This window comes from Daktulosphaira vitifoliae, unplaced genomic scaffold (assembly GCF_025091365.1).
Source record: "Daktulosphaira vitifoliae isolate Bord-2020 unplaced genomic scaffold, ASM2509136v1 Scaffold_3, whole genome shotgun sequence".
NCBI lineage: Eukaryota > Metazoa > Arthropoda > Insecta > Hemiptera > Phylloxeridae > Daktulosphaira > Daktulosphaira vitifoliae.
Window position 1 is genome coordinate 10,498,647 of NW_026099574.1, and position 18,730 is coordinate 10,517,376.

General features: G+C 26.8%; 2 protein-coding genes across 2 annotated transcripts; both read right to left on the reverse strand.

The window, feature by feature from the left end:
• Positions 1-619: 619 nt before the first annotated feature.
• Positions 620-3,215, reverse strand: LOC126901370 (THO complex subunit 6). The gene is made up of 6 exons (XM_050677780.1): positions 2,962-3,215; positions 2,547-2,792; positions 2,304-2,471; positions 2,074-2,236; positions 1,763-2,002; positions 620-1,007 (listed from the first exon to the last, which is right to left on the reverse strand). Exons 1-6 carry the CDS (start codon positions 3,063-3,065, stop codon positions 927-929), a joined length of 1,002 nt encoding a protein of 333 aa, XP_050533737.1. The 5' UTR covers positions 3,066-3,215; the 3' UTR covers positions 620-926.
• Positions 3,216-5,270: 2,055 nt separating this feature from the next.
• On the reverse strand, positions 5,271-11,000 carry LOC126901373 (barH-like 2 homeobox protein). The gene is made up of 3 exons (XM_050677787.1): positions 10,764-11,000; positions 7,309-7,624; positions 5,271-6,062 (listed from the first exon to the last, which is right to left on the reverse strand). The coding sequence occupies exons 1-3, from the start codon at positions 10,834-10,836 to the stop codon at positions 5,741-5,743; spliced, it is 711 nt and encodes a 236-aa protein (XP_050533744.1). The 5' UTR covers positions 10,837-11,000; the 3' UTR covers positions 5,271-5,740.
• Positions 11,001-18,730: the final 7,730 nt, after the last annotated feature.

Genomic DNA, 18,730 nt, shown 5'->3' on the forward strand with positions numbered 1-18,730 from the left:
TTGTTTATTGTTACTCAATTATTTACTCTACAAGTAATATATTTTTAAATAATGGGCCATAACATTTATTATTTAAAAGTCTCTGGCTTGTTGCTTAATTTACAAAGGGTGTTAGTCAAAAATGGTTAATTTTACAGGAGAAATAAAAATTTTTAGATCTTATAATACATTGTTTATACAGTAATTTTTTATGATCAATTTCAAGGATAAAATTGTGAAATCAAAAATTTGATTGTATCAATTAAATAAGTATTTTTTTGTCATTATTTTATGAAAAAAAATAACCAAAAATGAAAAATAATAGGAGGATACAACCTTTATAATAAGGCAGAATTAAAATTTCATATTATGACATTTTACTGCTTGAAACAAAATTCTACTTTTTCTAGAAAATAATGTTTATACATTACTACCTATATTATTTTATAGTTATTATAATTATATATTGTTTAGTTTATCATATCTTTATCTAATATGTTTATAAAAGTTACGATTTATTCAATTTAAATTAGAAATTTAAATAGTTTCACCTTATAATAAAATTTGACTAAAAATTAATAAAAATAAAAAAAAATACTATAAAAAAATAAATATTAAGAAAAAATTCATTTTTTCAAGATATCAATAAAAAAAATTTATACATATAAATACAATTAATATAAAATTTAAGAAATATGCAAATTTACTACAAGAATTAAAAATACAAACAATTCTCTACTTTAATTTATCAATAATACTTAATTATCACTTTCCATAAATAATTTTAATTAAGTTAATTCAAATCATTACAATTAGTTATCAAAAAATTGATCAAATGTTTTTGTATTTAAAAATACTTTACAATAAAATAAAAAAGTTCTTAAATTTGTGAATAATGTGTAATTTTTGAGAGTAGCACATAATTTCATTTTTTTGTTAAAACTTAACTAAATTCCCAAAGTAGTCATTTTGTAGTTCAGATTAGTGCAAACATCTATTTTATTACTAGATCCAGCAAGACACATTACCTGAAAATATGAATATATTGTATTAAAATAAGAAGAATATAATTATTGAAAATTCACCCTGTTGAACAACTAAAATGGAAACTTTAGGGCTGGCAATATCGTAAAACTAACAATTACACAAAAAATCAAATATTTTCCTTATTTTTCAGTTTTATGTGATAAAGGGTACATTGTAAATTTGTAATTAACATAGATTTTGTAAAATAAAAGTTAATAATTTAAAAATAAATAAGAAAACAAATGATCAGTGACATATAATATAACGAAACAAGAAGATTTTCCACTAAATGAGAGCCTGTTGAACATCTAGTCATGTTAGATTTGATTCTTGTTCATCTCCTATAAGAGTTAGTTAATGTGAATTCAAATTACTGCTGCTTCTCTAGTTTAGGTAATAATTAATAACAGATAATAAAGTTTTATTATTAATTCACTGAAGCTAACATAAAATAAATAAAACTATATAAAACTATATAAATTATTCAAATAATTTTTATCCATTATGTTTTTATAATGACACAAAAAATTATGACTTTATTTTTAATAAACTTAAATGAGTTAATCAATGAGTGCAAACTTATAGCTCCAATATTTAAAATCATACAATATAACATACAAAATGAAACATAATTTGATATATATTTTTATAATTTTTTATGTCAATACAAAACTTAAGGATATTAATATTTTAATATTAAAATTGTTACAACATTTATGTCTATACATTGTAGGTTAAAATGTAATAACTAAATTACCTTATATGGATTTTCTTGATTTACACAACTGAAGATAGTAACTGGGTTTGTTTCAATTTTACACATTACTTCATCAATAAAAGATAACTGATAAAAAAATTTAGAACATCCACCAGCATATAATGATTCATCCATTAATTTAGTTACATGAATGCCAGAATCCTCAATTGAATTATAAACAGTCATTGGTGCAACCATTGATCGATTCCACAACGATAACTTAGCTCCTCCACCGCATAACTTTTAAGTATATATATATATATATATATAATTAACACAAGTATAAATGTATAAGTTATCATCAACAATACCATCCAGTCATTAGTAATTGTAACAGATGCAATCCAATTTCCAAGATCTGGTCTCCTTATTGCAGGGTTGTTACAAGGAATTATTTTTGACGTATAAGTTTTAGAGCGTTTATCCCAAAGTAAAACAGATCCATCCTCACTAGCTGATGAAATTGTATTATCTCTAAAAAAAACATCTATGCAATTAAACCTCTTCATATTTTATTTATATAATAAATCTAGTAAATTACAAATCATCAATAGAATGTATAAAATCAGTATGTCCTTCAAATTTATGAATTACTTCACCACATTCTAAGTTGAAAATATAAATAATGTTATCACCACATCCAGCATATAATATATTGTCTTCTTTATTAAGTATCATACAATTTACATCTACGCTTAACATTGAATCTCTAAACATTAAAATATATTTATATATATTGCATTACTTAAAATAAATTATGTGTTGTGAAGAAGGCTATATTTACTTGGGAGAAGGAATATTTATACTCCAACTAATACTAAGAGGTTCAATTTTAGAATTTTCACTATAACTTGTTTTAATAATAGTTTCCCAGTCAACACCAACAATTAAACCAACTCCACCAATTATTAAAAATTTATCTCCTGACACTAAGCTATTTATTTGCATTTTTCGAATCATTTCAAAATCGTATGAGTTATCACTTTCTCGGATTTTTAGATCGTTTTCTGGCTGTAGTTCATATTTTAAACTAAAAAAAAATTTATAAAGCTTCTAATAATGAATTCACAAGATTAAAATAAAAAGGAACAATATTCTAATTTTTATAAACATAAAATTATAATAATTAAAATATTAAATGTAAACTTTTTTTTAAATTGTTATAAGTCTATCTTTTGTTTGCAAATATATTAGCTTACTTATACACTGTTATTATTCCATAATTGTTGCCAGTGATCAAGTAATTTCCACAGGGAGAAAATGTCTGGGATAAAATAGTAGTGTAATATTTTTTATTTAACATGTTATAATTGTAATTTTATTAAATGTTTCTAAAAGAATTATACCACAGTGTTAGAATGATTTTTTTTTAAAACTTCACAATGATAATTAAAAGTAAGTAGCTAATTTAAAAAAATTTCAAATGCATACATTTATCCATATATTTTGAATGTAGCAACAAGGCTTATCTCATAAAAATTGATAACAATTCAGTGCATTCTTCTGTAGAAAGAATATTGATGTGAATTTTCTTTCGTCTTAATTGACCATAATAGATACCTAGTAATATTCACCGTGACAGTATTTAAGCAAATATTAATTATTTTAAACAAGCTCCGGAGTAAGATTAATGATATGTTATGTAGCTTGAAATTAAATAAAGAATATGAAATCCATTATGCTAAATTTAAAAGCTCTCTGCTTAAAATAAATAAATTATAATGACCATTGTCATTATTTATCAAAATTCACAATATAAATAAGCAAAATATTAAAACAATTGTGTGCCTTACAACAATGACTCAAAGTATTTCTTTATAATATAAAGACTATATTATAGTCTCTAGTCTCTAATTGTATAAAATTTTACTTAGTTAGTTTTGAAAAATCAAAATGAACACCCTTATTAAACTTAAAAATTATTACATACTTAATAATTCAAGAAAAGTATATAACAAAAGTTATCCAAAAAAAAAAAAAATGAATAAATTATTTTTATCTATGAGTAATTGTGTAGGTTAAAATAAAAAATCATTCTGTATATGATCAATATATGTTTATTAGATTATATAATCAAAATTTGCAGTATTATAAAGTGTTTTAAGACGAAATTTTTGTATAAAATTAGGAAAGATGAGCTAAAAAAATCTAATTTTTCGGAAAGCTTCAAAATATATTCATCACTTCACTCCTCCCATTTAAAATCATCAAATATGAAAATGTAAGGGAGGTCAAGTTCTTTATTTTTTCATTCCTAGAAGGCTTTCTAGGAATGAATTCTTTATTAATAAATTAATATTACGATGCATAAAATATAGTTTATATCATCGCGACCGAAATACCATGTAACTACAAAATACTAATTACTAATAGAATGTTGTAATTTTAGGAGAATTACTTTTCAAACTAAAAAAGGTACATAATTATAATTATAGAAAGTAATTTTATATTTAATGATAAGAAAAAATCATATCCGAAGAAAATTTTAGTCAGATTATTTTTAGAAAAGTATAAAATAAATTTTCCAACTATGGGTAAAAATTAAAAAAAAAATTGCCAACCTCAAGTAGTTGGGATAAAGGCGAGTAAACAGAAAACTAGCCAAATTATAAAAATGGAGTATACTATAAATCCTAAATATGTTTCTGACGTACTCTATATAAGATTTAAGTAGAGATACATATTTAAGATATATAGGTATTTAAAGGTATTCGATTTTATAGATCGTTTTTAAAAATGAAATTGGAAAAATTGGATTTTCAAAAAAAAAAATATGCTTGATAAAAGTGGCTTATCTAAGGTATTTAAAAAAACGTTTTGATTTATTTATTTTTCAAAAATATGGCAATTAGTCAAAAAATGTATGAAAATTTGAGGATAATGTTTCAATTAGATACAATTTGTTATCTTTTTACAGATCTTTAAGCAAAAGCGGTAGAGCCTGAGAAATAGTGACAACAAATAAATATATATATATATAAATTTGTAAAACCAATACTTTAGGTTATTAGTTTTAGATTATTTTTTCTACGATATTTACTTAAGTATTCGTTTCAAAAAGAATACTACGTATTCGTAGTATTAAATATATTATTATAATTTAATTAAAAAAAGAAAACAATAGGCAGACTTAAAAATAGTTATAGAAAACATTTCATTGAAAACTGTATAGCATTTGAGTTGCATTTAAAAGAAAGCCTGGGTTCAAATAGTTCTAAAACGTCCCTCCTCAAAAAAAAAAAATCCGAAACACAATTACACAATCGTTTTAATTATTTCTTTTTTAAACTTGAAAGTATTTTATCATTACATTTATTTAAATATATTTTAAGTATAGATAAAACAAACGATAAAAAATTACATTTTTAACATAATAAGAATAAATTAACAATATTTCTAACGAATTCTTACATTCCTTTGTATTTAATTAGTATTATTATTATTATTCATACAAATATTATTAATTATATGATTAATATAAATCATATAAGTAACAATTTGTCCTTTTGTATTTAAAATGTTATAATTTTTCACTTCTATATACATTAGATATAACGTCTCAACATTACCCTTATATCTTAAAAGAATAATTTTCAAGTGGTGTAAAATTTCTAAATCCAATGTTTATATAATTTAAATAATTAATTTACATGTACGTGAGAGATCTAAAAAAAGTACACGAGATCTAATCTTCCTTAAAATTGTTAATAATGTACAATTATACTAAAAATAAATTTCAATTTAATAGTAATGTCTTTGATTAGATTCTCTTTAATAAATCTATAGAGATGATCTATACACATGTTAAATATACTGGTTCTTTGGTAAAGAATATTGCCTCAATATTACTTTCCAAATTTCCCTGCTTGAAGTGTTGTGAGTACTATCAATAATCGATTTCATACGGTGATGAAATAACTAAAGGAAAAACACGCCATTCCTATAGCCCACTGTTACATGATTTGTATTCATTGTTCATTACATGTGACAACCATGTACGTAAGATACATTCCGCACTAAAGCAGCAGCCGTAGTTAAAAAATTCCATCGTGCCCCACCAGCGCCCTGATATGGAGTCCCAAGGAACCTCGCTGGTAATGAACTAGAAAATTCTGGGCCCGAAACTTCCGATTCATTGGTAACAGAAAACACTCGGTGTTCCTGGTGAGCTTCAAGAGGTACTTGTTCTGTTGCTGGATGTAATCTATGATGCTTTTGACCGAATTCACAATCAGGCGGATCGGTAGACTGTTGTCTGAGTTGGTCCAAACGCAACTGATTTTGACGCTTCCATTTTGTTCTATAAATAATTAAGTGTTGAATTAATTACGGGATTTAGTCAACATTTTCAAGGAGGTTTGATATATTTCCATTGTATAACCCCCGTGAAATACCTTGAGGACCCTACCGAATGCAAATATATTTATTAATGAGTATTGATAGGGTTGATATCACTGATTGCCATTGAAAATCTATCGTAAGCTACTGATCTTCACCTACTCACAGCATNAATTCTGGGCCCGAAACTTCCGATTCATTGGTAACAGAAAACACTCGGTGTTCCTGGTGAGCTTCAAGAGGTACTTGTTCTGTCGCTGGATGTAATCTATGATGCTTTTGACCGAATTCACAATCAGGCGGATCGGTAGACTGTTGTCTGAGTTGGTCCAAACGCAACTGATTTTGACGCTTCCATTTTGTTCTATAAATAATTAAGTGTTGAATTAATTACGGGATTTAGTCAACATTTTCAAGGAGGTTTGATATATTTCCATTGTATAACCCCCGTGAAATACCTTGAGGACCCTACCGAATGCAAATAACGTTTATTAATGAGTATTAATAGGGTTGATATCATTGATCGCCATTGAAAATCTATCGTAAGCTACTGATCTTCACCTACTCACAGCACGGCTTCATTATCTATCGAATATTAATTTGTTTCTTAAATTAAAAATACTGTGTCTTATTACACGATTAAGAATATTTATATTTATTTTATGTGAACAGCTTGTTTATAATCGTATTTTTTCATGTAACTACTGTTATGATGGCTTTAAAAAGTACATTAACATTTTACAATATTCGAAAAAAAAATTATTCTTTTGGCGTTACCTTCGATTTTGATACCATGTTTTTACTTGAGTCTCCGATAAATTCAACATTTCANAGTCAACATTTTCAAGGAGGTTTGATATATTTCCATTGTATAACCCCCGTGAAATACCTTGAGGACCCTACCGAATGCAAATAACGTTTATTAATGAGTATTAATAGGGTTGATATCATTGATCGCCATTGAAAATCTATCGTAAGCTACTGATCTTCACCTACTCACAGCACGGCTTCATTATCTATCGAATATTAATTTGTTTCTTAAATTAAAAATACTGTGTCTTATTACACGATTAAGAATATTTATATTTATTTTATGTGAACAGCTTGTTTATAATCGTATTTTTTCATGTGACTACTGTTATGATGGCTTTAAAAAGTACATTAACATTTTACAATATTCGAAAAAAATATTATTCTTTTGGCGTTACCTTCGATTTTGATACCATGTTTTTACTTGAGTCTCCGATAAATTCAACATTTCGGCCACATCACTCCTATCAGCTACTGATAAGTATTTCTGTGATCTGAATTTTCTTTCCAAAAACGCAAGCTGCGCATGTGTAAATGCGGTTCGTCTTCGTCGAACTTTTCTTCCACAAGATTTATTACCATTAGTCATGTCTTGGTGAAATTGATGGTAATGACTGTGATGATGTTTTTGCATCAACAATGGCAATACTGCAAAACTACTGACGGTCGTTGTATGATCGTCCATGTCCACAGTACTATCGTCACTTGATAAATCTAAAAATTTTAATTCAAATTAATATTTTAATCGTTTCTTCTACCACAAAGTCCCGAAGAAAAATATTTTTAACATTGGATTTCAAATAAATAACATGAATATAAAAATATGTATATTGTTCAGTAATATCAGGAAATCATATTATCATTAAATAAGTATGATTACACGGTACACGCTCAAATTTAATCATAAAAATTTATCAAAAGCAAACCATCTCTTCGATGTTTCACATGTAAGTTAAATAATGTGAAGTTAATGCTATGTAAAAAAATATATGAACAGTTTTTGTGAAAAGTTTTTGTGAAAAGTTGGTCAAGACAAATAATAGTGATTTTTAAGGAGCACAAAAACACGAAATATTTTTTCCTGAAAGGAAATGTGACTTTTCAAACTAAAATTACAGTGAAATAATAAATTAACTACTTATGTAAATAATTTTCATACCCTGTGAACAATTTTTGATAAATATTTATATAAATAAATCTAAAAATTTAATTTGACCACACATTATCAAATCGTCCAGATCATAACTATTTTTCTACCAAACCGTTTATTATAAATTCTTCACTGTATCTTATGCGAGTAAAAAATTGTTTCGTTGAGTTTTGATTAGGCAATAAATTTATTTCTTATTATTCTGTTTCATAGGTGGTGATAAGCATAACATATTGTTAGTGAATCGAGAATCCAAGTTTAGTTCACTGAATGTTACCAATTTCTTAAATTTCCAATTAAATTTTGCCGAGTAAAAACACATTGGGAATGCCCGTTGTACAGTAGAATTTGGATTTTTTTTTAACTAAAATAAAGTAAAAATTCAATTGTAAATTTTAAACTTTTCGTTATGCGCCCAAATACCTGAATATTAACATACTCCTAATTTATTTTCTTCATTTTCAGATTGAACTTGAGTAAATTATTTAAAACCGTATGCAGAAGTCTGAGAAAACGACGTGATGTTATACACTATAAATGTTCTTTTTATATTCTAACTTTAGTTCACCCCCGTAAATAAACACTAAAAGTGGATTTAGTTGAAACGAACGTGTTCAAGAGGGTCTCAGCCACATGCGACACGACGGACCATTGAATTATCACTGCACAGTAGTAATTGCGTCCTTTTATCCGATCGCGAGCCTCATGCTGGGCAATGTGAAAAGACTTTAAAAACAACACGAGTTCCCCTCATTTCTAACCGATAATGATTGAACAATTAAAGGGTAGATGAAACTGACAAATATTTTTTGATTTGAAACCCTCTCAATTTACTTGCTTATTATTTGTCAAAAATAATGATCAATTCACATTTAAAGTAAACAATTTGTCCAAAAGTTCATTTTCTAATGTGTTATTCTTCTATTAAATTTGCATTTTAACTTATCGTTTTGATTTTTTTTTTGTCGATTTCTATTAGAACATGTATTTTTTGTTTGTAATAGCGAAGGCACTTAAATTTTTACGAATTTATTTATAAATTAAACGGTTAAATTATACATAACATTCATTGAAAATTTATTTCATGGCTTTTTTTTTTTTAAGAATTAATTATGCTTATGAATCATTTTTTTACGCATATATAAAAATGTTATATTTATAATTAATTAATTTTATAGTTTATATAAATACATTTTTAATGGATTATTAAAATATATAAATGAAAAATATTCAGTGATGTATAACTACTGCCGCCTTATAGCTTCGATGCGAAGCTGAGAAGGTATTGGTTTTACTATGATGCGTTTTTTTTTTTTTGTTTCTGTTACCACTTTTTCTCAGCTCTCATTGGATCGATTTCTTTCAACGATACGTCAAAAGATCACAAATCGTATCTAGTCGAAGACATTACCCTTAAAAATTGAAAAAATTTCCCTCGTTCCCCGTAAATGGGGGAAACCTCCAAAAAAATTACAAATTTAAAAATCGCTAATTTTCGAAATTTTTTCAATTTTTTTTACTAAAAACTGCCGTAACTTTTTCAAAAATGAACATATCAATATAATTTTTTTTTATATAGATGCTTGATGTCTTTACCTATCATTTGGTATATTTTTTTTGTAAATCTGACACTTAACCTGCCCACAGGGGGGGATTTAAAATGACAACTTTTTCACAAAAAATTAACTTTTTCAACTTAACTTTTGAAAATGTTCCGGAAGGTCTGACACTTTTATATATATCTTAAATTAAAGCTAATGTAATATACTTTAATTTGAAAAAAAAAATTTGACCTCTGGACTTGTCTTCGTGGTGAAAATGGCTACCGAATGCTATTTTTGTGTGAAAATTCTCGATTTTATAAATTACATTTTAGCTCCGATGCGAAGCTGAGAAGGTATTGGTTTTACTATGATGTGTTTTTTTTTTTTTAAAGATCAACTTGTCAATCGTAATTCTAGCAGCGTTGTTACGTTTTAAATATGTAGTGTTCAAAATACTAACAATTTCAAAATTTTAATTTCTTATGGTACATTTGAAACGTTTCAGGCAGTTACCTTGTATTTAAAAAAAATAAATAACATTTATTTTAAAAAAGTCTGAGTTTTAGTACCGGTAAATTATCATGTAATCATAATAATTAATTTAAATTACAAATAATTGAAAAATAAAACGTATTAGAATAATAAAAACCTTAGACGCCAAGAACATGAAATACAAAAATAATTCGGTTAATTGCAATTTTATCCATATAGAAAACTTAAATTTTTTGGCAATTATTATTTAAAAAATAATTTTATAATTTAGAACTAACAAGAGAAAAATGCTTTTTAGTATTTCTACGTTTAAAACCTTAAATATAATAATTTAAAAGTTTGTTTTGCATTTAATTCATAAATAATTACCATTAATAAATTGTTTCTCTTTAGCCTTAATTGAAAATACAACTTTTATTTTATCATAATTTATTCTTAATATAATTTTATGTTCCGCATAAATTATGATAATCATTACGAATAATTAAAAAACCATAAACTATTAATTACTTATATTCTTTGAATTTAAATCACCTAATTAAAAAATCTACATAAAATGATCTTCACGTTAAAAGATAAATACAAAAATGTTAAACGATATATCTTGTTCAGATAAGTGTTGAATAATTTACTACATAATTATTAATTATTGAGTAAAAACAATTACCCGACGACTTGGATGTCTGCAAAACGTCTCCAATCAAGTCCCTAATTAGGAACGATGGCTTGGGGCAGTCCATAACAACTTTACCTTATGCAACTTTTTCGTTGAAAAAATTTGATGAATCGAACAAACTGAATATTTTAACGATGACGGTATTCTCACGGCGGTTTATGTGATAGATATAAGTTACAGAACATAAAGGGAAAAACGGTGAGTACGCCGATTTGTGATGGCTGCGGCCTTGGGAATGTGGTGCAATGATAAAACGTTAAAGGCACAGTGATTAATAGAGCTTTAGGGAGATGGTGAGGGTGGTTAAGGAATTTTGCTAGAGCCAACTGCGAGACGCGGTTAACCGGCATTTTCCGCCAGAACGTTTTCATCACCGTGGGGTGAACCCTCGGCCTTCTTCCACCGCAAAATTATTGTTCATAAAATAATAATAATATACATTATTCGAAGGGACGTTTGCAGGAGTGGGCGCGTAGTTTATTATTACAACGAGTACCTCGCGGTGGTTCGCACCCTCTCGTTCATCAGCCTGTCGTATGCCCGTCTGTGGTTGGCCAAGCCGGGACTTGGATGGTCCGGCCCCCTGAACGGACCCGACCCCATATTATGAAGAACATCGCGGTCTTTTGACATTATACATACTTCTCGTCCCGTTTTCCACTTATCGTTTTAGAATAATTTACTAGCGCGATTTTCATCAAATTGACTATCTAAAACATTCTTATGATTACACACTGTTGTAAAACTTGTGATTAATATGTAATTAATTATTTTTAATTTTTCCGAACAATTATTTTATTTAGAGAGTTTATCCAGACAGACACTTCATATCAAATATTGCGTAGTGATATGATTTAAAAATAACATTTTGGTATTTGCCCTAACCGAAAAAGAGAACATGGTCTGCTTATTTAAAATATAACTAGACAATTTCCTACTTTTAAGTAAGTCCGAGAAAAATTATTTTAATTTGCACTATATTTAAGATCTTTTTATGAACCATGAATTATTGATTGGTGGGTATAGAAACAAATAGGAGGATTGATAACTATTGTTTTAGTTAAGTCCGAAAATAAATGGCAAGAAACAGATTAAATTTACTGACCAAATCGATTGTAAAATTAACACAAAACATTGCTGAGGATATGAAAGCAGAAAAAAAAAAAAAGAGTATAAATTAGCGATGAATCGAATATTTGGAAATTATTCGATAACAGAGATATCGGCTAATATCTTGGGAGTAATTTATATTTAGTTATTCAGCGACATTTATAACAATTAATAGTTTTATAAATAGTTCAAACAAATAAAAAAGTTAAATAAAATAATTTTTTTTTTCGGAAGGCTATAGCTTCTATATATAGATATCTAGTTATCTATAAACTCATGTAATGAGATTTCATGAAAAGGTATAGAATATAGACTACCAGACGAAAATTGCGTTGAGATAAAACATTTTTATAACATTTTAAAAAGATAGTAAAATGTTTTCTCAAGTATTTATTCTCTTTAAAACAATTCTGACAACTCCTTTGCGCCTTTAATAAAAATAAAAAGTTATGATGCAATTATAAATGAATTTTACTATTACGAGTTTATTTGTTATTGTATTTTAGGATTATCATAACGTTAGTAGGAGTCACTTAAGAAAATTACACCAGGAAACTTAACTTTAGCGTGTCCTAAAAAAAAACTGATTAACTCTTTAATAGTTTATTGAACTAATAATAAAATGAATTAACAGGTATATGCACAGAAAGGTTGACATATTAGAATCCTAATAAGTTTCACCAGCTTTAAACATAATCTATCATGGATAAAAATTGATTTAAAAGCGATTATAAGATTTATTAACACTTTCAAACACTATACCAACTTACCAGCTTTTTGATAATTCGAAATTCAATTTAAGACTTAAAGTTACTATCACGTAAAAAAAAATGTATGTATATATTTTACTTGATATCATAACTTTAGTTTGTACAACCTAAATTAAGATTAACAACAGTGATTCCCAGAGTCGAAAATAATAGTAATAACAACAATTTTTTAGATTTTAAAGTCGCTTACCCCACAAGAATTCCATGACCTTTAATTTGCTCTTCACTTCTAATAATTATCTTTAAATAATTGGAAATAATTTATAAGGACATGCATTACTTACAAATCTAAAATAATTATTGTTGATGGTTTTTTTTGGCAATTAAAAAAAAAAGGTTGAAAGTATCCGAAAAATGCATAAAAAAATGTAATGGTTGGGTTGGGTTTAATATATTTTTTAAGTTTATTTACCTTTTTTTATTATTAAATTATATACAAGTAGTTAGAATATTTCTCACAACTGTATAATAAAAATTTATTACATGTAGCTAACATTATTTTAAAGTAAAGATATATTTAAAATATTAATTAAATACTAAATACAACAAGAAATATTACCAATCATATCAAATTTTGATTATAAATCAGCTGACCTAGTGAAACTTAAGGATCCTCAGTAATGACCAATAACATAAGTATATAGTTGAAAAAATGATTTTATATAGTTGATACGAGTATAAAAAATAGACAACTAAATTTATTTAGTCATTCCTATTATTATTATAATTGTGCCAACTATATAAATATGTTGTAACTATTTTAATCTTAACTAAATTATTATAATATATTATAACTAATATTTTTTTTTATATGATAATATATGTTAAATAGAATTCAATTGTATCTTATATATAGATTTTGTAATTAAATGTAACCTAATGAAATATACAAAAACATGCAGCCATTATATTTGATCATCTGACAAAATGCTTTTAATTATAATTTGTTACACAATTTATGCTCTAGTAGATAAATTCTCCATCAAGTGTATTTATAAACACACTTATATTTTTAACATTATATGGATTAACTTGTATGTATTTATGTTTACGTTTAAACATTATAAAAGAAGAGTAGAACGAGATAGAAATAACTGAAAAAGGGATCATGCAAATAACGTGAAGTATTCATTGAATCGAGTTTTATATCATTGGGTCGTTTTTTCTTCATATTATTTTCAGTTTTTCATAAAATCGACGCTATTATGTTAGGCGATTCATCCGATGAAATGTTATTTTTGATGCTCGTTATTTTGTATGTCATTATTCACTCTATCTACAGACCATTCAACAAACGTACAATTATTTTGCCAAGTGTCTTTCCGCTCGGTAAGTTTCAATGATTATTTTTTTACTTACAGAATTCACTAAGTATCAATACCCATTGGTAGTTAAATTTTAATTGAACCATGATAGCAAAACAGTTATAGAATATCGGTTTTAATAATATATTTAATAATCAGTTCTCACTTGCAAATAAAAATAATAATTGATTAATAATCTATTTTTGAATGTGTCATAAATAGTAAATAATGTATCTTAAAAATACATCACTCAATTGAATGTGTCACTTATATTATGTACTGTGATATACCTACTGTAGATCATCTAGTACAGACATTATGCAGTGATTGACTTTTGAAGACGGGGTAACATTTGCGGTAAGCAAAGTAAACATTTGTATACCTAAAATTCTTAATCATTTTTAGCCTTTAAGCTTTTAATAATTAACCCGTCCACCTTGCACATTGTGGTGTCTGCGATATCTATGCGTACCAATAAAAATTAAAATGTCGCTCCTGTTTGAAAAGGTAGCTAGTTAATTTAATCCTTATATTAATAATATTTTAAATATAATTTTCTTTTTTTTTTTACTTCATTTTTATATTATGACAACGTTTTTATTTAAGTATAGTATATCAATAATTCTTCTGTCTTTAATATCAATATTAATGGCTTTCATAATATTGAATAATTTTTCCCAGTTAACGTTGTTTCTAGGTAGATGAACGCTATGTACAGCGGTTTTTTTACTCTATATATATTGGCGTCGATGCAAAACTGAGAAAGTATTAATTTGACTGATGGGAATAATGATGTGTTTTTTTTTTAATTTTTAATTTTTTTTTTTTGTGTCTGTTACCACTTTTTCTCAGCTTTCTCGAACCGATTTCTTTCAAAAATAGGTCAAAAGATCACAAATCATATCTAATCAAAGACGTTAACCTCAAAAATTGAAAAAATTTCCCTCGTTCCCCGTAAATGGGAGAAATCTCCAAAAAAATTACAAATTTAAAAATCGCTAATTTTCATCATTTTAGCTTCATAAAACTTGTAATCAGGATATAAATAAGGAAATAGGAGATCATGTAGCTTTTGAAATAATTCACCAATTATTATTTAATTTAAAATTAAACACTATCTACAGATTTTCATCGAAGCGTTTTTTTGATAGTGATTTTAATCACTGTCAGATATCATCTTTACTGGACCCAACTATGCCACGTACCCACTGTTCTGTTTTTTTTTTTACTTAAAATTGCCATAATTTTCAAAAATGACAAAATCAATATAATTTTTTTTTATAGATGCACGATATCTTTACCTATCATTTGATATATATTTTTTTTTAATCTGATCCTTTACCTGCCCACAGAGGGGGATTCAAAATAACAACTTTTTCACAAAAAATTAACTTTTGAAAGTGTTCCGGAAATACTGTTTTTTATGATTATTCTTAAGCACAGTATAGCCTCCTTGGTATTCTTATTCTTCCTGAAATCAAATTGATCTTCTTTCAGATAGTCATTTATTTTTGTTTCTATTATTTTGTTTATGATCTTTGCTAATATTTTTTATGCATATGTTATTAAGCTCGTGGTTCTATGACCATCATATTTTTCCCTTTCGGTAATAGTATCATCAAACACTTTTTGAAATTCTTAAAAACCAACCGTTTTGTATACGTATCATATATAATTATAAATGATATATCTTTTCCTGCGCCTCTCATTGCTATTGACATTTTTCCATTTATGTTTTTCTATATCAGTAGCTTTATCGTGTTTTAGCTCTTTTATTACTGTCTCAACTTCCTTTTTCAAAATAGGTTATTATATATTCTTTTATTCTGCATCTTCTCTGTCTATGGACTGTCTCTGTTTATTTCACATGTCTGCTATCATTTACACACAGCTTTTCAATATATTATTTCTATATTTATAGCTTTTCTTACCAATATGTAATCGATTTGATATCTTACTCTTGCTCCCGACATTTTCTATGTATTGTTCTCCTTATTGGCTGTAAATGCATTGTGTCCATTATGATCATATTTATTTATCTCCTCTTTGGTTTATTTTGCCTACATCAATCACACCTGTACTTCATGTTCTTTTGTCTCTACTGCGATCCAGTTTGCCTTTTCGCTTTTTATTTCTATCATCTCATTTACATGTTCATACATTTCCTCCATTTCTTCATCTTTTCGAGTTGAGGTTGGTATGTATAAAAATATATCTACAGATTTTTTTCTAGTTTAATGGCAATTATTCGGTCGTTGTATTAAATAATATCGACTACTGTTTTCCAATTTCTCTGTTTAATATGAAACCGACTACTGTTACTCTATAATCATATCCACTAAGTATAGTGTGACTCTGTGTGTGTGTCATTCTTGTCTTCTAACCAGAAATCTACCTTCTCTGACTATTTAAATTCATTTATTCCTATTACATTTATTTTAAGGCGTTCCATTTCAATATTGAGGTTCTCCAATTTACCGCAGATCTCTAGAAACTTATATTCCACGTCGCTATTCTTATTTTTAATCATCTCCTTTAGTGAATTGCTCGTAGCATTAGTCCCCACCTGAAGATCCGAATGAAGGCTATTTAACCTCCAAAATTTTTTAACTCTACTGTATCTATTATGGTTATTATCTTCATGACTCAATAATGCAGTAGAATGACATCCACCAAAAATGTTTAAATAAATTAACATATTTTTATATAACTGTATTTTAATACGGAAAGTATAATATATTTTTTATAATTTATTTATATAATTCAAGTGTAAAATATTATCTTAGCATTTAAATTTATTTTTAATTTTTCAGAGTTTTGATTTCAATGACTGAAATAGTTCTAATTTATAAATTGAAATAATATCATATGTCTAAAGTTTCTTATATTGTACGACTTTTAAAATATAAAAATATAGATAAATGTCATTTTGATATAAACCAATTTAATCGTTATAATATTTTTTCTCTTTTTAGAAAAATTCAATCAGTAATATAGTTATTTTTATAACTGTTTTTAAAGTCATCAATAACTCTTGCGACTTTTTACGTTTAATTAAATATAAAATAACAATATTTCAGAAAAATGCTGTAGAATTCTTACGCGTGTAATTTTAATTAAATCTTGTAAAATTTAATGTTTTATTTATCTATGAAGTACTTGAGTTTTCATGTTTTGTCTGTGACATGACTAGCTGAATACATTACCTAGCAATTACATTTTTACGTAGCATTTAAGTGCGTGTACAAATTAACATTTGAGTTCTTGACTTTTTTATTGCCGAAATCTAAAAGTCTGAGAGATTTAAAATAAAAACTCCACACAGCAGGATAAAAAAGAAAAAACAAAGCAAGAAGGGTAGGATTTCTGTCGACAAGTGGATGCTGACCAAGAATAAGAGAAATGAAATCACTGTTGAGGGTTGTGTCTTTATTATTGCTGTATCACGTAGTTATTAATGTATAAATATATATACATGTGTGTGTGTGTGTGTGTGTATGAATGTAAAAGAGCTGTGCCGAAGGGCAACTTGCTATCACCACAGGGATTCCGTTTTGTACAAACGAGCAAATAAAATAATGACCACTCCAAAAGACCGCCGTCGTCTCCCCTTTTGGTGTTGTATGAATTGCCTCCGCTTATTCGTTTTTACTGATGCTTGTCGTGTTTTTACCAACCATTTCGTTTGTTTACTAATAACTGTTATCTATTTTATTGTTCTAGATAAATGTTTTTAAATTTCTAAAACGTTTGAATAATTTTGTTTTATAATACGAGATAATTTTACAATAAAAAATACCTAAAATGAGCGACTTTCAGCTGTAATTTTTAAGCTTCGGCCTACTTAAGAAAATAAAATTGAATAACTACGAGCAAAAGTTCACTACAAATCATTTAATTATATTTTTTAAGTTAACAGGTGTTTTAGAGTTATATTTGAACGTGATCATTTCACGTATATTTTATCTTGTACGGTTTACTTAATAAATATGTTATTTTTCAACAGTCATAATAGACTTGATAATTATCATAATTGTATGTGATATCAAACAGACAATGAACTAAAAATTGACAGTAATTTTGTTGTACCACATGTATCAGTAACCCGAAAACTTTTTTTATTCGTTGTGGGCGGGACATAAGTAGTGGGCGAGCAGCTATTAAGAGTGTTATTGTAGTCGAGCACTACAAAATAAGTCCCCTTTAGCAATCATCGATACGTTGTATTATACACAATCTGTACGATATGTTTATCATCCATTCAGCTTGTTTAAAGAGGACACTTTATGCACTTGATTAATTCCGTATACAAAATCATGAACCTCCGCTAAAGTGGTTCAAAGCCACGTGTATGACAGTCAATATAATAGCGGCCAAATTACTGTATGAAACTATGTTGCTGATGAATGACCATCATGAAACATTATAATGACGACCCTTCCGTCAAACCACCACTTGACTCGATTAACCACAAAACAGCGTTATTATTTGATTAAGTTTTCCTATGAAATCGACTGAATAAAATATATTTTATCTGAAAATAAAATCAATTGGCATTACTATTATGCACATTTTAATAGTAGTTGTTTACTTATTAGACTTACCTTGTAGAATAAAACAAAAACTTTTTATGGAAATTGTAACACATCCAGCGTCAATAATGACATCTGATCTAAGGTATGGTGAACGAAACCATCATGGAAAATATTCTCTTGACCATTTGACCGCACACTGAAAACAAAAACCTTTGTAAAATCAACAAATTTATTATTAA